This window comes from Pipra filicauda, unplaced genomic scaffold, assembly GCF_003945595.2.
Source record: "Pipra filicauda isolate LSUMZ 115617 unplaced genomic scaffold, ASM394559v2 scaffold153_size1761393_pilon, whole genome shotgun sequence".
NCBI lineage: Eukaryota > Metazoa > Chordata > Aves > Passeriformes > Pipridae > Pipra > Pipra filicauda.
This window is the reverse complement of record NW_024104029.1, coordinates 1,389,483-1,413,915: the sequence shown is the minus strand read 5'-3', so window position 1 is coordinate 1,413,915 and position 24,433 is coordinate 1,389,483. Positions and strand designations below refer to the sequence as shown.

General features: G+C 33.9%; 1 protein-coding gene across 16 annotated transcripts in view; it reads right to left on the bottom strand.

The window, feature by feature from the left end:
- The window catches only part of SLIT2 (slit guidance ligand 2), a 266,811-nt gene that overhangs the window by 17,243 nt on the left and 225,135 nt on the right, over positions 1-24,433 (bottom strand). For 11 of the 16 annotated variants that reach the window (XM_039379040.1, XM_039379041.1, XM_039379037.1 and 8 more), the window contains 8 exons: positions 19,372-19,496; positions 19,142-19,239; positions 17,613-17,752; positions 14,175-14,201; positions 6,356-6,449; positions 4,396-4,533; positions 4,057-4,297; positions 3,587-3,717 (listed from right to left, as the gene is read on the bottom strand). In XM_039379040.1, coding sequence (XP_039234974.1) covers positions 3,587-3,717; positions 4,057-4,297; positions 4,396-4,533; positions 6,356-6,449; positions 14,175-14,201; positions 17,613-17,752; positions 19,142-19,239; positions 19,372-19,496 — 994 coding nt within the window. The remainder of the gene's footprint in view (positions 1-3,586; positions 3,718-4,056; positions 4,298-4,395; positions 4,534-6,355; positions 6,450-14,174; positions 14,202-17,612; positions 17,753-19,141; positions 19,240-19,371; positions 19,497-24,433) is intronic. The other 5 variants (XM_039379039.1, XM_027713782.2, XM_027713785.2 and 2 more) reach the window with 1 other exon arrangement.

Sequence of the window (24,433 nt, the reverse complement as noted above, 5' to 3'; positions counted from 1 at the left end):
TAAAACATAATATATTAACTTACTTGCTTTTATAATTCATCATCCATTTGTACTGGATCTGTCTGGGAAGTTAATATTCTTCATAATACTAAGTATTTTATCTAAACCTATGATTTTTCTGACTTTTACTCTTTCTTTTCTCTTCCCCTGTCCAAGTGGGGGTGGTGGAAGGGGAGGTGAGTGAGTGGCTGTGTGGCACTTACTTGCCTACCAGGGTTAACCTATGACACTACTTCACAATATTATTTTAGTTATTTATAATTTTGGTAAACTTTTCAACTGTTTCTTCTAAAATTTTCCATACTGAATGGTGCAGGAAACTTATGTTTAGTCCTCTAAACATACCCAATAGTTTCCTAAAGTAACGGGAACATACTCCTACCTCTTATGGTTCTATTACCCCTGCCTTGCAGGTCATGACTTTTGGCAGTCGGCTGCCACCATGTCTATCCATTTGTCATCTTTCTCAAAATGCACTGAGGCAAGGTGTTAAGATCCTGAAAATGTACTTCTGCACAAACTACTGGGCTAGATCCCGAAATTTTTGGTCCATGCTGGCTGTATTTCAGCACACAGATGATTAGCACCTTCTCTTCAGCTGTACTTCTGGACTGCAGTAGTACTTGCTGGATATGAGCCTGCCAACCCACCCACAGGGCAGGAGTTGCCTTAGCTACTTCAAGGTTATACTGACAGAGAATGAAACTGTGTGGTTTTCATTCAGAAGCAGCAAAAACTAGGCCAACAGAGAAGGAAGAGAAAGGGGTAGGACTGCACAAGAAATAGTTTGAATAATGCAAGCATCAGTAATGGATAGCAGTGGATTGTGAGGAAAACAGTATTGAAGATTGAGTCAAGGAGAAGGCTGAGAAAGACAAGATAGAGAAGATGGAAAACAAATGAATAGGTTAATGTAGATTATGTCTGTGAGCAGATCTAGTTGACTTAGAAAAAAATAAAGGGAGAGTAGAGTGGAAAGAAACCAAAAGGAGGGACTGAAGGAAAGACTGGAAACATGCCAGGAGACAGCTTTAACAGGTAACAAAGGTACAGAAAGACAATATGCAATGAATGGATGAAAAGAAGGTAAAGACCTTAAAAAGGGTAGGAAATATCATAAAGATTCTAGGAAGGTAGAACGGTAAGAACTGGAAATGATAAAGGGATTAGAGTACAATGTGTAAAAGACCCTATGCTACGCCTTTCTAGAACCTGAAATAGAAATGAAATAATATGTAATTTGTACAAGGATCACTAGATGCACAAACATATATACAAATGTGGAAAGGTATATATGGCTTCCAACATAGAGTCATGAAAATATAGAATTGTTTAGGTTGGAAAAGACCTCTAAAACCATGAAGTTCAACCATTAAGCCAGCACTGCCAAGTCCACCACCAAATCATGTCACTAAACACCACAACTACACTTTAAATACCTCCAGGAATGGTGACTCCACCACTTCTCTGGACAGCCTGTTCTAATGCTTGACAACCCTTTCTGTGAAGAAATTTTTCCCAATATCCAATCTAAAGCTCTCCTGGTGCAATATGAGGCTGTTCTCTCTTGTCCTATTGCTTGTTACTTGGGAGAAGAGACTGATCCACACCTGGCTATAACCTCCTTTCAGATAGTTGTAAAGAGATATAAGGTAACCCCTCAGACTTCACTTAAGGGCACAAGGCTTCATTACAGTTGGACCATTACATGAAAGTTTTCAAGTATCTCAGAAGTTCACCATCACACTTATTCAAAACAAAATGGAGGTTAATAATAATAATAATAATACTTCCAGTGTGTATCTGCTTCACTAAACAACTGTGTCACACTGTAACACCTCACTGTGTAGGGGAGATGCTTCTAATTGTTTTGTAACAATAACCTAATTGAGACTGCTTGTTAATTTGTTACTTTGTTATCAATCCCCATGTTTCTGGTGTTTAATTTACCTGTGTGAGTAATGTTTCCCAATCTTTCTCTGGAAAACTAAAATGGACAAGTGTGAATTACCAGTATTTATTATATTCCAGCAATGCCAGAGAAAGCATTACATTTATGAGAAGGTAGTATATGTTCTGAATGGGAAAAAGTATTCTCAATAGATTAAACAAATGAGAGCCAAAATAACTTGAAACTACATACGACCCTGATTCCTATTGCTTCTTATTCTCAGACAGATGTACCTATCAAAAAAAAATCAACAAAAATAATTAAAACCCTGAAAAAAAAAAATCAAAATTTCTTCTTTAGCCCTATCCCAGACAGAAAAGAAAAATAATATTATTTTGAATTGTAATCATTTGAAAAAGTGAATGTTTGATGCAATTTTAAATTTGTGTTTGGTACTTCAATCTCTTGTAAAGTCAAACACAATTTTAATATACGAAAATTTATACAATTAATATACATATACTACTTCCACATGTTAAACCATTTCATGGAATTGTACGGAGACCTTATGAAATAAATATCACATCAAAAAATAAAAGCAACCTTAAGATGCTTATTGGAGAAGGTTATGTTTTTTCTAAACAACTTCATGTTGTATTTTATGGGCATGATTTTTTTTCTGAGGAATGTTTTTAGTAATCTACTAAAAACACAGTTCCCTTAGTGTTATTGCCTAACAAAGTTTAGGGTTGTTTCCCTGCTATATAAACTTGAGTTTTTGATTTTATATTGCCATATGAGTGCAATCATTTCTAAAAATCATTTATTTTCATTGAAATATCTGTAATAGAATGCAGAACAGTGTCAGCTGTTACAAATACTAGAAAGTAATTATACACTAGATATGATTTTATAACCCTAAAGGTGTAAATGCAGCAAAAATAAGGTCTATGGAAAACTGATTTAACATTTCCCTTTTACTTCTGAAGGTATTTTTAGCAACAAGAGGGCAGTCAATGCCAAGAAGTGATGGCTGTTGTCTCTTTGCTCTCTCTTGCAATGTCTGTCTGCAAATTCTTGTGAAGTTATATAATACCTCCCCATAAATTCAGGTGGTAATTTTTCAGAGAGCCAGAGAAATTGACTTAAAAATTGACCCTGAAAAATCATGCTCCAGAAGCAGCTGTGGATTCTGTTTCTTAATGACTTTGGAAGCAAAACCCATTTCTTTTTCAAGGGTACTGCCTTTTTTCAGAATCAAATTTTCAGTTTTCACTTGCTGGGGAAAAGTCCCACATGATAGGACTGCCTTACACAGAAGAGAAGCCTCCATTTAATTTCTGCTTATGCAGTAGAGTTCTTCATTTTACCTGGTACACTAGGAAATCATTTGTCAGTTACACATGGAAAAAATTCCACTTCTACATGTGAGCTTGACACAAATGTATAAATATTCTGCTGGAAGCTAACTCTTCTCAGTTTTAATGCACCAACTAATATATTATCTTCCTGATGTATCTGCACTAGAGTTATTTTGCCAAGCCAATTCACCTCTTTTGGCAAGAGGTTTTGAGCGTCTAACAATACATTCATTTGCATACGTTTCTTTTAAACATCTATTAAAAAATGTGACTTTGACATAAGGAATTAATACAGCTTTTGTTTCAGTTAGAAATTTCTTTCATCCAGGTTCACCTGTAAATAGCAGAGGCTGGATATGATCCTGTGTCATAACTGACCCTCACTCTACCCCGGTACAGCTCTACTGCTATATGATCTTTATCGCCTTTGTAGAGCAGGATCCCACTGTCTTCATCCGTGGCAATCTAGTTAAAAGAAAGAAACTCTTAGAAAGAACTAAAAAATAAATATTAAATCGAAATGCAGCATTAAGAGAATCTCTGAATTTACTGCCATAGTCTATTACTTCATTAAAAAATTCTCTCTTGAAGGACAACTTGACAAAATTCTTTCTCTTCCTATCCAAAAGCCCATCTACTTCACTTGGAATATAAAGTTATTGCCTTGACTTTTGTAAATTTTTAGCTCAAACTGTGAAAAGCTTTGTAAGCGAGCCATTGACAACTTTGGGTAGTTTTCCACCTCATGAAGAGTCATTTACTCTCTTTTCCAGAAAAGAGAATCTACAACACAAGCAAACTTACCTGTAGCGTAATATTGGTTTGGGGGCGTATCTTAGCTGAAGGGATTTGCAGATAGGATTCTTTGTTGATGAAGTTTATACTAATCAATTTTTCACATTTCTCACCCTGGTAGCCTGATAAACACTGACAGATTGGTTCACTTTCTTTTATGATACACTGGGCTCCATTTTGACACTCATAATTATCACAAGGGCTGGTGCGAGGTAGAACCATTGGTGGTGAAAACTCACAAAACAAGCCACTAAATGAAAACAGAAAAAAAAAATCAGTATTTCCAAGAAAAAAACCCAAATTTGACAGAAGACATACATGTTTCTACTGTCTTCAGATCCTTCTCACCTGTATCCTTCTGGACAAATACATGTATATCCATTAACTGCATCAGTACACTGAGCTCCATTTTTACATTTGTTGTCCTGGCAGTCATCAAAGTCAATATCACAATGCTCTCCTACATATCCTGGTGTGCAATCACATCTGTAAAACAGGAAATCAAATTGGATAGCACAGTGCCTTTTAATGATACACTATGCTTATGACAAAGATAAGGAACTACTGAATTTTTTAAAGCTCAAGGAAAAAAAAGGCATTACTGTGACTTTGTGTGTAAAGACTATGTAGCTTAATCCCATTAGTATACGGGAAATCTACATGTGTAATGAATAGAAGTTTGCTGGTTAAACACATTTACAGACCTGCCATTATATTGAAGAATTGTGGTTTAAATCCAGAGAGCCCTCATGAATAATTTTGACAGTATTTACGAACAATGCAGAAAACACTAAACATAATAAATATGTTCAGTCGGTGAAACAGAGACAAATCATCCAGGGCTTGCATTGTACTGATGGTTATTTTCTTTGTCAATTATATAAATGTCAATTATGGACCAATGGTCCATTTATACTGTTTGGAGGTTATGCATAATTTTCTTTCCCTTGAAGTTCCATACTACAAATAGCTTCCTGGTTAGTGAACTAACAGAAGTCTCAAAACGCATCATCTTCCCTTCCTGAACCCCCACTGAACTAGAAACAGCATATCCTCAAGACCGTATGTAATGTTTTTTGTTTGTTGGTTTGGTTTTTTTTTTCCAATGTGCAACTGTCATTGCTAATGCTAGTGGCATTTCTTCAGGGAATTCACATATACTAGACTGAGTGAATGCCCACAACTCTGTGAAAAAGTAATGGAAAATATTACAAATCTATGCATACAAAATCTTTTTTTTTTTTTAATTAGGATGTTTTTAATTGATTTCATTAGATCTTGTGATTCCCTCCTTGGTGTTATTTCTGTGAGTATCTAAAACTTGCAAGAGTAATTTTAAACAGTTGTGTAACTTTAAATTTAGTACTTAAAAAAAATATGTCTCATTTTTATTAAAAAACATAAATGAATAAGAAAAGTGAAAAAAGAATATAAAGCATGCGATTAAAAAGCTGACTGAGATACATTCTTGAAGTTTACTGCATGTACTATTTTCTGATGTAAAATCTCAGACAGGAAAAGGAAAGATTAATGAACTAGGAGTAAAGTATTAGATGCTTAACTAGGTTTATGGAAGTGATGTGAAGAAAATAATCATATAGAAATCCAACAAGTTTTCTATTTTCCAGCTGAAAACCATCAACTTAATTTCATGTTCAATTGAATACTTAATACATTTTATATTTTTTGCATATTTTAAATAAAATAGAATTTTGTAAGTAGTAGGAACGATAATAATCTGATTTTAGCACAAAAGCATGCTGTGCATAAAAGAGGTACTTGTGAGAACAATTGAAAACTGTAGGTTTCCTATGTTTTTTAACCTAAAGCCTATTACAACAACTTTAACTTGTGCATACTAATTAATTTCTGATAAGGATATGGTGTAATTCAAGATTAGTTTTCCTGGGAATGGACTTCTTTAGTTTATATCTTCCAGTGTGCCTTCCTAATAATCTCTTTCACAATTACTTCTCTAAAAGCAGTATAATTATTCCACTTCAATTAAATGCAATTATTTTCCTGCTGCCCAAGCTCCTAAAAGGACCATCATATAGACTATCCTATTTAAAATCTGTTTGGAATTAGAACCGGAAAGGATCAGTGAAATTCAGTAAAACATACTTAAGATAACAATGTAGTTCTATATGAAAATAATGGCCTGTTCTGCCATAATGCTTAATAATAACCAAAATTAGTACTTTGGGAGCAGAACTTGCTTCCACTAAAACACAAGGAAAGGAAGCTAAGCAGGATAGAAAAATATGAATTTCGATTCAGTTAGACTCTAAAAATATTTCAGACTTACTTGTATCCTTTGGGTGTCAAGATACACTTTGAATCATGCTGGCAAGGATTCAGGTTTTGAGCACAGAAATCTAGTTTCTCCTCACACAGTTCACCTGAAATACAATGTATGTTGTCAGTTCAGTGAAAACATCACAGTGACCTGAAAATAGCAGTTTCTATTTTAAAAGAAACGGCTACAACTTCTTTTGCAAACAGTGAAATATGCATGCTTCTTGATATAGTAATAAATACCTTTTTAACAAATACTGATAAATAAATAGTAACACAGATATAGTAACAATAATAATATATCTGATAACTCATTTATAAAAAGTATCAATTTCAATATCAATCATCTATCCATAAATACAAATGATAATTTTTTCAAAAAAAATTTTTTTATTTACAATATTTATCTAGCTCTGCTGTATAGTAAAACAGTAGTGATTGCAAGTCTTCCTGCTAGAACAAAAAAAACATCAATATGCTTTTCTCTTACTTATTTTTAAGCACATTACACACAGAAATACCCAGATTTGCACTATCACTATAAGTAATCTATTACCTGAAAAAAACCTGTTAATATCACTGCATGTCAATACAATTCCAATTATCCCAAAATGAAAACTTGTTTTCTACTTTTCGTTAAATATGACTCTCCATTTTTTGTATTTGTTAATGTACCATAATTATCTATAATCTGTTCTGTGAAAAGAAAAGAAAAAAATATCTATGTCAAATGTCTACCTTTTCCTGCTGACAGAAGCAATGGCTCTAATTTTCAACATGGGCTGTATAATCTATAAAATATTTTAATACGTTTAAAAATTATTTTATTTGCTACTTTATGACAAGGAAACACTTATAGGTTTGTAAACAGGTTGACAATGTCTTGTTTCCTGACTAACTAATCAAATGATAGCATGGATAGTGCACTCGAAAAGTTTATCACTGGTTTGTAAGATAGATATACTTTTTTCAGCATCCATATGAAGAATATATGCATAATAAACAGGTATAAACACTGTGCCTGCTGAATTCAGGGACTGACAAGTTCACCAGACTCTAAAACTATGGAAGAAGTAGGGTTGTCTCTCGTCCATTTGTCCACTAACAAGACATGAGCTAGCTAGCAAAGAGAACTGTACATCATAATGAGAAAGAAAAGAGCAGAAGAAAGCAGTAGATGAGCAGATACTCTCACTGGTCAAACTGAACTTTCCTTCAAAGAGGCACAATATTTGGTATCCCTCAGTTTTACTTAGCTGAGCAGCAGTGGCTTGCTGGACAAATAAATGGAAACTTAAAAAGAGTTGAGGAACTGTCTATATTAAAGCAAGGATAGAGAAAAAGTCAAAACTGAACCAGGAGCAAAGATAGTTATGCTGGAAAAAAACACATTTGAAACATGTATGCTAAATGTGATAAGGCGTGGGACCTCTACATCTCCAAAAATGAGAAGGCAAGCCAAAAAGCAGCTAGACAAGTACTTTGCAGCCATCAAAAAGATCCAGACTGGTTCTACACAAAGATTTAAAAGTACAATAAAATAAATTAATAGCACATTCCTAACATGGAAGTAGTGCATTTTCCCTACAAACCAAATAAAGATTTGAGTTAACACAAGAAAATGGCCTTCAAGTACAGCCCACTTAACAGCCTCAGGAAAACTGTCAGTAACAATGTGACTTAGTCAATACATGTAGGAAACTGAATACAGATCAAACACAGGACATGAGAATGACTAATACAAAGGATTACAATTCTATCCTCAAAGCCTCTTCAGGCTCTCAATAGAATTATTAGTCTGGAAATGTGCAACTGTTATGACTAGGTCAGTGCACAAATAATCCTGAAATACCAGGGATTCTTTGCATCCCATGATATTTCAAACAAAACCCGGATCCCTTTCTCTTTTCAAAGGGTTTTGTTCAAACAAATACATACATAAGAGGTAGTAATTCTTCACCTAGCATTTATTCAATTTGCAGATCGTGTAATAGCTAAAATCTGTTTAAAGGTCAGCAGTGCTTATGAGTGAGATATAAACATGGGAACAGAGAATTCAGATTTTAGGGATCGTGGGAGTAGAATAACCAAAAATTACTGTTCTTTTAACCTGTTTTGTGCACATTCCTACGGTTTAGAAATGTACATATGTGCCTACATGTATGTGTTTATATATGCATATTTATATGCACCTACACAAATATCTTATTATGGCATATACTCTATATTAAATTACATACAGAACTGAAAAATATATGACACCCCAATTACAAATAATAAAAACATGGCTGTACAGTACTTACAAGACTTGGACAAAAACACCCACCTCTAAACATTCCCAAGATTAATTATTCTAACAGAATATCAGAGAATATCTGAAAGTGACACAATGAGTCTGTCTTCCAAGGGCTGGAGGCTTGCTGTCTCTTATACATTCACAGTTAAAGTTCAGTGAAAAAAACCCCAAAGTACCTAGAAAAAGAATATTTAGGACTAGCATAATAGGAGCAAGCATTCTCACCACTGCTGTCAACTTTATTGAACTGATTTTGCTGGAGGATACTAATTGGGCCATGAGTTAGATTATCATTGTACAGATTTCTGATATTTCTTACATGGCAAACAGCTTTATTGGGTAGTGTCTAAGCCTCTCTATTTTTGTAAATTCTCCCCCAGGTACTTACAAAATACAGGATTTCTTAATTAGAGTACCTTCCATTTTAATATTCATAGGTTGATGGCCCTAATATCCTCATAACTACACTGAAAGCTGAGTGATCTCATGTGGAGTGCCCAGGGGCACTTGCAAAGTCTTAATTTCCCACTCGGAGCTGTGAGTCCTATATAAGGATTGGAAATTTAAGTTTTAAACAGGTTTACAGTTTTGAAAAATGTCCACTTCAAATCCTAAGATCAATGTTACACTTCCAGGCATACTGCAGCCAAACAGTTTGCAAACATCACCAGGTGTTTTGGGCATTACTGATAGACTTTGAACTGAGCACTCTGTAGAAAAGCACACAAAAGCAGGACTTTTTGTGCCGTGACAGCATAAAAAGAATGAAACTTTCCCCTTGCATTTGCAAATTGCATGCACTGTGAAATAAGTCAGAATCATATCATTGGAATTTCAGTTAAACAGTCTGTTAGGAAACAGGAAATAGGAACCAAGGAAAGAGCATGGTAAGCATCATGGCCATGTAGCAAAAGAATAATGTAAAAACCCCTATGAACATAAAAGTTAGCTTTATTTAAAGTACAAACTTTAATTATAAAAAAAGAGTAGCATTCATGGTAGACTTGTACACAGAATCAATCAAAAAAAAACCCACAAAAAATTAAGGATAGAATCCAAACATGTACACCAGATACACCATTTCTGAATGAAGATATAAACACCAGAAGAACAAACCAAAATAACAGGAGTGTAAGGTCTTGTACTGCTAATAGATAATATTAATAACTGGTAATATTAAAAACTGATAATAGATCTGTATTTTGAATGGAGCATTCCCATGACCAAAATTAAACTGTTTCTGAAAAAGTTAACAAAAAAGGTAAATAAAATATGTGACATGGAATCTGAACCACTGAAGAACATAGTTTCCTGGTAAAGAAACATCTCCTTCAGCGTACTCAAAAAATGATGTGTTATTCGGAATTTAACTGAGACAAGGTGAAAGGGAGAAATTAATTTTGTTGAAATGAAAGAATAGTGATGAAAGTGAAACACTCACTAAAGGAAATATCAGATTTACTAAGTTAGGCCCCTTGACTTTATTGGAAGGAAATATAATACATAATACAATGTTTAAAGAACATACTTCAAAATAATCAAAAAAGATTGTGAAACAAATGTCTCAATTCAAGGAATCTTGACACCAATGTGTGAGGACATTCTTTTATTCATCTAATAGTATTGTAACTGAGGCTTCTGTAAGAGCTTGGCTAAGTAATTAAGTTTTTGAAAGATGGGAACATTTCTGTATGTAGGAAAATTAGCAACAGACTAGTTTGTTTAAAAATAAACAGTGGATAATGTGTCAAAAATCCTGTGAAAAGCTTCCAAAGCTTAATTAGAAGCAGGAATAACTCTTTTCATAAGACATCTTGCTTAATTAATCTAGGGAGTCTGGAGTCTGGTATGAAGTAGCATTGAAACCAGTGGAAGTCTGTGTGGTTGACACAGTCCAAATGAACACAACCCTCCAAACTCAAGACAAATATTTACTGAGATTTTGCAGCTAGATATGGAGTATGATGCAGACTTACAGCCAGATGACACTATTAAATACTGATGATGAATTGGATGGAGTCCTTGATTAGCTAACCAAAGAGCTAAGTTTGCTAGATTGCTTTCTAGTCAATTTGTGTTTCCTCTGTATGTATTAATTCACTCATGACTTTACAAGATTATAAATCAGAAAAAACCCCCTTAATCATAGAATACTAGGTTGAAAGGGACTTCAAGGATCATCTCTTGGCAAAAGCACAGTCCAGACAAGACGGTCCAGCACCCTGTCCAGCTGAATCTTAAAGTGTCTGATGCTGGAGAATCCACTACTTCCCTGAGGAGATTATTCCAATCGCTGTGTTCTCACTGTGAAGAATTTCCCTCTTGTATCTAACTGGAATCTCCCCAAGAGTAACTTGTACCCATTACCACCCCCCTTTTCCACATGACTCCTTGTAAAAAAGGGAGTCTCCATCTTCCTTGTTGCTACCCTTTTAAATACTGGAACAGGGTGACAGGGTCTCCCCAAGCCTTTTTTAAGGCTGAACAGACCCTTAACTTCGCATTTTTCAATATATAGACATGTAGTACAACAAATAATGAGTAACAGGATACATAATGAGTAATGAGGTGAAAAAGGACTTACATTTCTGAATGAAGAGGAGAGCTCTAACAAAAATGGACATGGGCTTCTGAATATAATTGCACATTGCTACTTAGAGGTAAGCTTATGAAGAAATAGGTTTAAAATGACCCTTAAATCATTAGCAAAGGTGAATATGGTATTAGAACAAAAACTAGAGACAGAATGCAAAAGCAACAACAGTCAGACTTAATTATCAAAAATCAGGTTTTGGCTAGAAGACTTATTCACTGTTCCAAAGTCAAAATAACAAATATCTTTCACAAATATCTGGTGTAATTGCCAGAATAGAAGGATTTTATATGTGTACTTCTACATCCATTCCAGCTTCTGAGTTTGGTTGGGATATACTGTGAGTCAGCTTCTGTAATGTTTATGTTTTATCAATTAGGTATTACTGTCTCTGTCTAATTACTTCTGACTCAAATAGCCAATAGAGCACAGAAATGGTTGGGAAATGTCAGTGTCATTTAACAAACTATATACAGAAAATTTCTGCAATTTTATGAAGTCTTGAGTTTGATGTACACTATACAACATAAATTATTTAAGGTCTTGAGCTCATTATTCAGAAAAGACAAATAAAGATATCTACTATATGAGAGACAAAGTTTCCTAAAATTAACAAAAGTTTACAGTCTCAGTAGGATGTGATTTATAACCATAAAACTGAATATTTTTTTTTGAATTTAATTTTAGAGCCAAATTGCTTGACTGTTCCTATCTTTCACCATTGTGTAAGTCTTTACAGCTATCCCCCATGCTTGTGGATCTCAGTGTAAGATGGGGCTTATTTACTTTAACATTTCTAGTTGTTTTACATATGCTGCCTGGTGACAATAAAGAAATAGCAACCTTTAGGCAGGTAAGCTTTAAGACAATTAAGTAAACAAGGACGGATCATACACTAGAACGAGCAGTGATCAGACTAGTAGCAGGTAGCTCAGCTTGCCAAGGATATCATGTATATTTCCCCTTTATGAAAAGGCAGTAAAATTACTTTAAAACTTGAGCTTTTACTATAGAATAGTCATTTGAAGTATTTTAAGGTAGAATTTTACAAGTGATGAAAAGCAAGAATAGCAAAGGTATTCCTTTATTCTATGAAGCTGTAATGTGTAGTTCTTACAAGAATGAGGATTATGATCCTAATTTGATGAAATAATTAAACTTTTTATCTAGTTTGACATGACATGATTTGATTTTGATTACTTGCATGCTTAAATTTTAGGAAGGTACTTATTTGATTATCAAGTGAACTAAAAGTAGTAATGTAACTCCTTTATTGCAGTGGTAAGAAGGCTGTGTCTAAGGCTTGCCTAAACTGAGATAATTACTTAAAATTATCCTTTATTTTCCTATTACTATCACAGGTCTGGCATGACAAAACTGACTGATCCTCCAAGCACCTTATAGACCATCAATGACTTTCATGTTCAGCTGGCAAGCTAATACAAGTATGTATTACATATACATCTGCTTAATTTTGGAGCTGAACTTAGTTCACATCCCCTGGGTGTTTGATAATTTGTTTGTGAGGATTTTGTTCTTTCTATAATCATTAATTTTAATATAATTCACACTTGTGTAATACACAAGAAAAACAGGAGGCTACTATCGCTGTCCAGATAATAAAATGCAAATACGGCAATATATCTAAATGGAATGCAGCTTTAAGCATGGAAAGCTTGTGGTTGGAATCACTTTCTGGAAACGTCTTGTACTCTGCATCAGTTACAGAGAAAATTTAGGCTCTGAGTTAAGTTGTAAGAACTATTCATCGGAAATCAACATAGACGGTATAATTGCAGCCATGCTCAACATGTTATTTCATAGATAATGAACATATTTTTAATACTAATGAAGTATTATATTGCTTTCTAGACTGAAAAATATACTTATAAAATTAAATTAATGGCAAATACACTACAAAATGATTCATTTGCTTTCAAATCTAAATATTCAACTTCATAAATATGTTTTCATTGATTATGTTAGCTCTCAGATTGCTTAAATGATGAAACTGCACAGAAGATGGCTGAGGGAATGGCCTGAAGTTGTGTCAGGGGAGGTTTAGGTTGGATATAAGAAAAAGTTTTTGCATTAGAAAAAGAGAGTGGTTGGGCACTGGAACAGGCTCCCCGGGGGAAGTGCTAAGCACCACAGCCCCAAGCCTGACAGAGTTCAAGAAGTGTTTGGATGATACTCTCAGGCCCATGGTGTCACTCTTGGGGATGGTCCCGTGCAGGGTTAAGAGCTGGACTCAATGATCCTTGTGGGTCCCTTACAACTCCGGATATTCTGTGATTCTGTGTGATTTCTGTTAGTGCAATAGGTGCTAGGGAGAAACTTAAAAAAAAAAAAATCAAAAATCAGAAACATTAAAAGTTAGCGGGACAAATCTCTCCAGATTACTTTTCTTCTACCATAGCCTCAGGTTAATAAGGTAATTTCAATTACTTTAGATATTTACAGCAAAAAAAGGCCACAGAAATGATGAGCAAGAAGATTGACATTTTATATTCTAGCATACTTTCTAGTACCAAAATCTAATAAAACACTTAAAGTGAAACAGCACTATAAAAGAGAATACATAAGAATGGAACCAAGGGATTTCTTTAAGGTGAGAAAATAAATATTTCAGAAGGTCACAATGTAAACATTTTTGTTAGCCCTATCAGTGGCTGCACAAATTTTTAATATATCTGAAAAAAGACAATGAACGTAGTATTAAATTACTCCTGCACAGAAATCTGCATCTTCGACAACATTCTTTTGACACGTATTCACAGCAAGAGCCAAGTGCCTAATTTGAGGATTTGCAGTGAGCTTTCTAAATTATGTCTATATACAATTTATTTGATCATTGGTAAGAACTGAAATCCATGCACCTTTAAGGAAAGGAAAGTGAGAAACCAAAGTAAGTGAAAATAGGCTTAAAAGACAACTGACCTTTTTCCACTTCATTCAGATTAGCAGCTTGCAGTGACAAAGACAGAAGAGACAAGAGACTTTTTACATTATAATACAACAGCATAGCACATTAAGCTAATGCACAACTATAGCAGCAGAGAGGTTGATATAGCAAAATGAAACAAGCTTCAAAGTCTCACCTAAAGCAGAGCAAAACAAATGGAAAGGTAAGAAGTACATGCCGCCAGTGGCATAAGAAAGATTTTACTTCTGGATCAGTTAGATCTGTGATCTAATGACTGATGACAATGAGCAAGAGAAATGATCATTTGTAACCTATAGAATGCACATAAAATGGCCTGAAGTTAATAGACTGAGATTAAAATAAAGGAGATGGTAATGTTAAGAGAATAGAGAGATTAAAGAGTGCAGGACATAGTGAGGTATTTTAAATGTTTTTTAAAATTTAAAAAAATGTTTTGTTTTGTTTTTTTTTTTCTCAAGGTTTGATCAGACATGAGAGTGCCTGTTGATTCCATTTGCTTACTGTTGTTTCACAGTTACAGTCTGTGATCTTGAGAAAGCTCATAGCATAGTGCAAATACCACTCTTTGTCTTTCTACCTGTAACTGTGGTGGTAGCTGTAAAACTTAACTGAGGCGGAGAAAAATGGACTCCTGATTCTCAAGCAACAACATAAGCTTTTTTAATTGCTTTTTTAAAAATCAACATTGCATAGTTAAGAGGTGTTGATTTTCAAGGGATTGCTAGAAAAATCAAAAAGAGACTGCTAGGTTTTACACTGCAACATTCACTGCCCTCCATGTGAAAATAAAACTTTATATAACAATGATTCACATTTCATACCAGCAGGTTTAAGCTGACTTCTCCCTTATACTGTGCTGCTGAAATGTAACGCATACTTGCAGATAACCGTTCACCCAGAAAAATATTCTAGGCCGGTGCACTTCCATATTGAGTACATATACGCTGTGACATCTTGAACACAGACAATTCGAAGTATTGTCAACAGAATTAAAAGAGAGCAAGAAAATCCCACAGTGGTATTTTCAAGGTATATATACTGAGCCAGTCTTCAGCAACTTACAGCTCAGGGGCTTTCTATACTAGAGATAAGTATTTTTGAATTTAAAAATCTTTTTATAGACTGAATATGTAACCTGTTTTCCTGATTGTTAACCTACTTTTGCCCAGCTAGTCCATGAATTCATTTAGGGAAAAATACCTTTCATTAAAAAAAACACATTAGAAATATGCATATCTGACTTTAACCTGTTAGAACAGATACCAAAATCCAAATGTTTACAAGGTTCCTCATGAAAATCGCTCAATACATACTTGACAGGGATTCTGTTATTTATCTTTCAACGCAGGCTATAAGCCAGAAAAAAACAGTTCTAGAAATAATTTGGTACCTCATACACACCTGAGGCAACTGTATGATTACTTTATTATTATGATTACTTATTATTATTATTCTGAACAACACCCTTTCTAGATCCTGATGTGGTCAGACTACTGTCAGTCTAATTCTATATATTGAAGGTTATTTATTACGCAAGATAAACGATGATAGATGTGAGGACGCCTTTACTAGCTCAGTGCTTTACATTTTCTCCTTACAACTAATCTCTAAAATCACTTAGGATCTCACACATTGTGTCCTATTCTCAGATGCTTTGTATGATAGACAATATATGTATAATTATGTACTGTATTCTATACAATGGAAAACTTGAACTTTTGCTACATTTTTTGTCCAAGTTATCTATAAAATGAGTTGAGCCTCTAGTAATGTATTTTTTAAAAAAACATGTGTCTTTTTATTTTTGTAAAGTGTTGAAAAAAATCTGGTGAGATAGTATAAATTCCCAACAGTTTTTAACAAACAGAAAGGCTAAACATAATGATTACAAGTAGATTGTTTTGATCTATTTTCGAGCTGGTGAGAACATTCTCACCTACTCACGTTTCCTACTGACTTCAGTAGTGATTATGAGTAGGCATTGTACCTGTAAAAGCAAATCTCTTTTTCTGAAAGAAGTACAGTTAGCAAACAAGAACACTTGCCATGTAAACTCATAGTATTATTCCGATAGAATTATGCACAGTTATGAAACAAATTTAGAAATACACTTTATTGTATTTTGACTAAAAAAGTACAACTGCAATACAAACATAAAAAATGTGACTTTGCTTTGCATTCTTCCAGCCTACACAAAAGAATGTCTGATCCCATTTTTACAGGAGATAGTAAATGATCCCAAGGGAGCTGAAGCTTAACTCACATATGCCTGAAATATTAGTTGTAGGAGGAATAGCAAACACTTGTCTGTCTTTACTGATGCTGTTACCTGTTATTTCTTTCCAAGGCCTGAATTGTCAATTCTACCAAACATTTATAGATGAATACGTATAATAGATTATGAAGTAGTATTTCCTATACTTGTGTTTTATCATATTTACTCACTGTGTATTCCCAAGATTTAAATACTGACTTTAAATTTGAATACCCCAAAACATTGTAGCAATCCAATAGGTTGTAGAACTAATAATAGAAACACTTTGGGTGAGAAAACAGTGAGCTGTGTTTTCAAAAAATAAAATTAATTCAGGAGTTCACCCCTCCTCACAGTTTTCCAGAGCTCAAATTTGATTGATTGATGAAAGTAAAAATATAGGATGACTGTGTAGAGTTAATCCCTAAGTTATGGTGGACCTTACATTTCTTTTTTATGCATTTCAAAACACGGTTTTGTGAAATTAAGCTGTATGTTCTCCTAGAGGTCAGCTAGCTGAGAGAATATAGATTTGTCTAGTTAGAAAAACTATAAAACAGATCAATGCAAACAACAGATCCTACTTCCTCTGCGCTGCTCTTCTAACTATCCTCCATTGCTGCAGAGACAATGACAGCAAGCCAGAGATCCTGTCTCAAAGAGAAGGAAATGCTTTGGCTTGGCTGCCGACGGATAGAAAGAAATAATTAGACACTTGTCTTTGTTTTCCGTGCAGGAAGCATCACGCCCTGTATTAATATTTCTAACAGGGGGCAGGAAAGCATTCAGGGGTGCCAAATACACTGTTCCCCACGGGCACAGACAAATCATTTTCTACCTTGTTAGTAAAATGAGGTTTACATGATAAAAGCAGAATATTTTTCAGATTCCTACAGCTACAGAGGTCCTTCACTGGGGTATCTAGGCAAACAGTAGGGAGGGGCACATTTTGAATGACATTTTAAACATAAAAATGCCTTAATTTCAAAACTAACAAAGGAATTAATGAGTGGGCATTAAGTCTACTTTTGACTACAAATCATACAGGAGAAAAATATGGAGGGAAAATTGGCCTTAAGTCAGCTGTAGAGTAACTAATAATTCACCTGCAAAGTGGAAAATATTACTGTTCTGCTAGGAATTCTTGAATTGCCTGTGCTTTCTCTTATACTCCTACCTGTATATTCAGGTGGACAAAGGCAAGTATAGTTATTAATTCCATCCACACAAGTAGAATTATTTTCACAGTCATTGTCTTCACAGTCATCAACATTTACTTCACAGTTTTCACCTTCAAATCCATCTGCACAAGTGCACCTGTAATACAGAAAACAGAATAACCACATGCATATTTTAGCTGGGGAGTCTGGACAAGGAGCTTTGTAATTAATAGGTACAATAATTTATAATCACTATTCCATAACAGAATACAATTTATATAATGTAAAAAAACCCCACATAATAAATGTTACTAAAATATTTTTCATATTTTAAATTACAGAAAAAAGGTTTCTAAAGTTGTACCTTAATCTTTAGTATAAGGGACATTCATGGAACATTCCTTTTAAAAAGTGTGCTACCTTTACATTATAAGATTATATTTCTTATAGAAAGTGATCCTTTTGGTTTTTTAGTTAAACACATGGAAAAGACAAATCAGGGATTAGTATGTAATAGTAGTATTCCACTTTTGTTCAGTTAAATGCACCAATATAAAGCTCTCTTTAATGTTCCATGCACAATACATGCATTCAAAAAAACAAAGCCTGTATAAACTCTGTGAAGCAGTAATTTATTTTTTGCTTTTAAGCTTGTTTATGCAAAACAAGTACATCAAAATAGATAGTGAATGTAAAAGTCACTCAAACATGACTACACATACATTTTCTTATAATTTGCACTATCTATAATTTCTTGCAGCTTTCATTATGAGATTGCTTTGATTTTCGAAATATGTAGCGTTTAAACAAATAAATGAAAAAGGTAACATTCTGAGGCATGACTATGTCAATTTAAATCCTTGAGGCATAATATTAAGATGTATACACTTATTTTTAATAGAAAACTGCTTAATCTTTGGGCAGAATTTGGATTAAAAATAAGAATAATGCCATAATAAATTGCAGGATAATGAATTGCATCTTTTTGTAGTGTCATTTCTAACTAGCTTGAGGTGTAGATTATTAAATGACTAATAATTTCACATAAGAATGCTAAAGAACTTTATTTCATAATTCATGAAGTACATCTGGAGTAATTGTACTGTGTGATTAAATAACTCAAGATTAAAAATGCTCACAGCATGTTTATCTGCTGGCATAGTGAGTTTCAAATGAATCATTAATTTTCTGTTTCACTGGGATTTACATTTTATCATTTACATGCTGTCTGTTGAAGTAATACATACAACAACAGATGAATTGTGAGATATTTTTCAGCAGGGATCTAGCTAGCTATTAATTAACATAATGGAGTCAATACTATGTTGTCTTGACCTGATATGCCTCAACTAATCACAATCATTTTTTATTGTTTTTAATAGATTAAAAGCTTTAGAAGCTTTCCAAGGATGGTGAAATATTCTGAAACGTGCCTTTGTGGTGCATTTACCATCAAACACAAAGAACCCAAAGATTAACACCAAAATTATTTCAGCATATAAAATGCAGTAGTTTCCCATCCTCATTTAACAACTGAAAAACCTACCAGAAACCATCTTTTTCTCCTTCTTTCAAATGACAAGTTCCACCATGGTGGCAGGGGTTACTAATGCAAGCATGAATGGGAATATCACAGTCTTGACCCTATGCAAGGAACAACAATTGTAATGTAAGAAGAAAATATAGACACTAGTGGAAGAGAGACAAAGAAAATGTAAAGGTTGTTAAGGAGAAGCTTAAATTTCAGTGAGCTTTTCCTTCTCATTCAGTACCTACCTTGAAACCATATGGGCATGTACATCTATAGAAGTCAACTGGATCATTGTTGCAGGTTCCATCATTTTTACAGGGATTTGATAAACAGGGGTTACACTTTGCAAGAATATTAACATCCACAGGCCCTTAAAAATACAAAATGAATAGTCAGAAAGAAGCAAGTATTAATTTAGATTTGAAAGGATCTATCTGCCATGTTGCTTTAAATTTTAAAAAAAGTTCATATTTTAGACTTTGTGGTGTTTCTATATGAATGAAATGCTGGACTGTTCTTAATTCTTTTGATGTGACCAAATAAAATTTGGGATTGGATTTTTGGTTTAAGTATCACTTTTTTTTTTTTTTAAGAAGCTGACACTGAAGTGACTCTTATATCCCTATTTTCCGAAAGCTGTACAATTCTGATCCACGATGATTACCTTCCCTTCATATCAACAAAATAAAGGATACGATTTCAGCTTTTGTTTCGTTAGGGGGTAGAAATTGCCCATGAGAAAATGGGCTATCATAGTTTCCAATCCTTCCCTTGATGGTGGTTACTGAGAACACTGCTTTTAATGCAATTTTGTGTTAATTTATTTTTTATCTGCAGGATCACAGACACCCCCAAAATTACCTGTAAATTCGCTGAAAATCTATAGACTTTTTTTAAAGTCTGTAATTTAAACTGCATTGTCAAAGCTATCTCACAATAAATAGCTCTATACTGTGTCTTTCTCCTTTATGAGTCAGACACAGTTCTGGCATTACTGCATTAGCTAAGCCCACAAATTATGCAAACCGTACCATGAATCTATGTGCAAATGAAGACTGCAAGCCATGCCTGCAGTCCAGTTTCTTATATTAATGATTATAATGACAGAATTCAGAAATTATTATTGACAAATCCCTAAGTTTCAGAAGCCAGACTTAAAGCCTTGGCCTACAAAAATCTTATTGCTATTTTATAGATATTTTTAGATATTTATTTATATTTCTGTTGTTTTACAATTTACAGCCATTTCACGGTGAATTTTCAAGTTAGGGGCCATGTTTTTAATTTTTTTTTTTGTCAAACAACCAAAGAAATCACTGGTTATTTGTTAAAAATTAGATATCACCTGTGTATAAATAATGATTAATTTTCATAAACTTTCTGAGGAGGTTTGATTACTGTAAGAGAAAACAAGTGACTTTGCCAAATGCCTATGAAGAAAATAAACATACATTCTCTATCTCCAGCTCTATTGCCTGATGACATTACTGCCTCCAGCTTGATTTCAGATTCCCCCTATGAAAAAACCCTTCAGTTATCCACAGGTGAATTGTATATTTTAAGGAGTAACCAGTGATTTCTTCTAACCAGACAAAAAACCGTGGGACCTACTAGTGCAAATGCCTGATTGCTCCTTAAGAGGTTTAACACAAAATGAGCCAAACTGCAGAGTTTTCCAAGCAAAAAGGGCTTTGCTGAGATATCGGGCTTTATTCTATTTTTAAACTTACATTGCTTGACTTTCTTCTTTTTCTTTGCAAATTAATCTCAGAAAAGTCATTGTAAAGGAGCTGGCATGGAAGGAAGCCATGTGATTGTAAGGATTCAGTAGAGGGTATCAGACAAGAAGCAGCTGACTTTTTTTTTTTTTAAATGTGCAGTTGCTGGTATCCTTCTGTGTCACAGCTTGCAAGCAGGACATGGTAATATGTGATAACACATGTATTGCCTAAGCTACAATGTGTATGGATCATTGACTTTTTTTGTCTTCATTACCCTACTTTGAAAGAGAAATCTATACCTGGTTAAAGTATCTATTAGACCAGCACACAGGAGAGGTAGAAAAGTTGAAACAAACATCATAGAAGCAAAATCTAGAATGTTCTGACTGTACTAGAGTATTGCTGATTATTGCTAAAGTATATTAAGGTGTTCTGTGAAAAAAAATAAGGTGCAAGAGGCACATACTTAAAAATTTGTAAAACTGTGCTGTAGCCCAGGAGTCAATCTTTCCTTCTGTTTATTTTAAACATCATATCCTCTTATCTACTTTTCATGGAATAAAATGCTAAATAATCGGCATGAATTAAAAAACATTCAGTCTTTTTCCCAAACAGATTAGCGATTCAAATTTCTCTTCAAAAACAGAGACAGAAAATGGGAACCCAAGTCTCAGCAAGATAGTAAACAACACTGTCTGATTTTGTACTGTGTTTATTTCAAACTATTATGTATGTAGTGTCCAATACAAATTAATATTTTGATTCATTCTTCAGTTGTAAGATTAAAAAATGCAAAGGTAGTTCTGGAGCCTATTGTCATTTTCTGTTCCCTTCCTCTTTCTGCTTGTATGTGTTAAAAGACTTGTACATGAAAAAGAATTTGGTTCACAACCTATCGTTTCATTTTTCATATTGTAGGCATATATGTTCTTGAATAAACTCTAAGTGGAAAAAAATTCTTCTGTAACAGTGAAAAACTAATAGCATTTTATTGAAAAACACAGATATACACATCTATGTGTGTACAGATAGCTACAGTGGCTATCTAAGTTTTTTTTAAGGAAAATCATGACACAAACCCTCTCAAACTAGCTTGCAGAGAAACCTGTTGCAAGGAAAACTTTGAGCTTTGACATTTTATGACTCCTGTCTTGCACCAATATCTACACTGCTAATGAAATCACCAATTTTAGTACAATGCAATGGAAATAATAATTTCAGTTAGATAATTTTCAGACCTCAAACTCAGACTTTTAAAATAACAAAATGGTTCATACAATATGCTAAACAATATATCATGAATAGTCAGCTGTAAATTCATCACGGGGGAAACAAACAGTAAACATGCATGTCTTAGGAAAGAAGTCTGCTTGAGGTACACAAAAGGAAGGTCAGAAGGTACATTCTGAATAAGATCATCCATTCCAGATCTACTTACAACCTTACCTGGTACCAGAAAACCACAAGGCCCTGGAATCTCTAGAAGCAGGGCATGGATGGTTAAGAGGCAAAAGTAAAAGATTGAGAAGCTGTTAGAGGCCACATGAAAGAAAAAGACAGAAAAAGAAAGAAAAAGAAAGAGAGAAAAAGAAAGAGAAAAAGAGAGAAAAAGTGAGAAAAAGAGAGAAAAAGAAAGAAAGAAAGAAAGAAAAAACCCGCCCATAAACAGAAAAATAACTGAAAGAAGAAAATGTTAAGAGATGATTCCTTGAGTAAAAGAATTAATAAAATTAGAGTAAGGTACAGTGATTTTATGGAGCTTTACAACTGAGATGAGACTTTATTTTAAAATGCCATTTTCATTGGGAACTATGCATTATGTGGGTAAAATTTGGGCACCAATTTCACTTGCAATTGAATCCATAGACACCAAAAAGAGGGAATTACACATTACTCTTTTTCCATAAATATATATACTGTAGCAGACCATCCACAGATACTCTGAAAATAGCCCTCTCACTCATAGCCTAAAATGTTGGTTCTAATAGGAATATAGCATCTTCCTAATTTATATTATTCAGCAATACATTTTTAAGCAAAAGATAAAATTACTTATCTTTGAGTAACAGACATAATGTCTTACGGGGCCATCATGTCATTGAAAAGGTGCTGATTTGCAACCTGTAATTAGGAGGATCTTCATAGGACAATAGGAGAACAACTATTTTCTCTCAAAGGTATCCATAATACTAGATCTCCACTCTTGGAAGTGAAACAAACACACAGTTCTTACCCTGAACAATAATATAAAGGATATTTTCTGATGGCCAAGAGGGAGTAAGATATACTCTCTGGATTGTCTGACTGAAATATAATAATGACTGCAGGCATTGTTTTTAAACTATCAGAACTGGATACAGTTTTTAAAACTATCAGAACTGGATACGGTTTTTAAAACTATCAGAACTGGAAAAAAACTAAGCAGATCCTTCATGTCCATACAAATATTCTTTCACTTATATCCCTACAACAGCGTGCAACAAGAGCATATCTGCAATAATGTTCAGTGGATGCTTGTAAAGAAAATGACCAGACTGGCTAGCAAATGTCCTATGTAAAACCAAGCTAAGAGACTTTGCAACAGATGAGTATCAAATGCAATGAACACTGGCATGACCTCAGAGATGTACTGCTGAAAAACTGGAAGAGGATTTGGAAGGACAGAAACTTCATTGGAATTACAAGTAACGAGATGGGTTCCAGTGGTTTTTGTTCACAAAAAAAAAAAAAAAAAAAAAAAAAGAAAAAGAAAAAAAAGTTTCTGACTGGTCTAAAGAGGAGACTAAATAGGCTGAACATGCAGTAAAGAACAACTTTAAATGAGACAAACTCTGACAAAGTCCCACTGCTTTTTTAAGACAAAAATTACAAAGGGATTAAGCTCACATTTGAAGATACGCTAACAGATGAATAAATCAAAACAGCTTGAAGATTACCTAGATGCTGAAAATCAGTTAATTCTACAAGATTAAAGATTAAAGATTAGATTAAATAAGATTAAAGATCATATTTATCCAATGCCTCAGAAACTACTATGAGCTTTGTAATGATTTACAGGTATAAGAACACAATTTTTTTTTAAATTGGGATTTCAGTGTTTCTAAATAAGGACCAAGAAAAATGAGGCTACAGTAGCAGTTTTGTGTGTTTTCAAAATAATTAAGAATGGAGAAACAAATGGAATAGAGGAAGATTAAACAATAAACAAACCAAATTCTCACTTGATGTAAGTAAAAAAGGAACTTTTCTAAAAAGAAATAGTACAGTTCAGAAAAAGAATCTAGGAAATTACAGTAATATGAGTTGTGATATAAATGCCAGCAACTCTGGCACCAACATGGGGATAAATACCCTTAGAAACCCGCCCATTTAACAACATTTTAGAATGAGACTTCTATAGATTATCACATTCCTTTATCTACTTTTTTCTTGTTGCTTTTTTTTCCCTTTTTATACTTTCTTCTGAAATATAAGAGGAGGCATTCTGGCCATATTGATGCTTTTCATTTCAGACCGCAAGGATTATAGATGTATTTACAGTTTTTACTGTAAATGGTTGGGAGGAAAAAGGCCAAGGGAAGTGTAG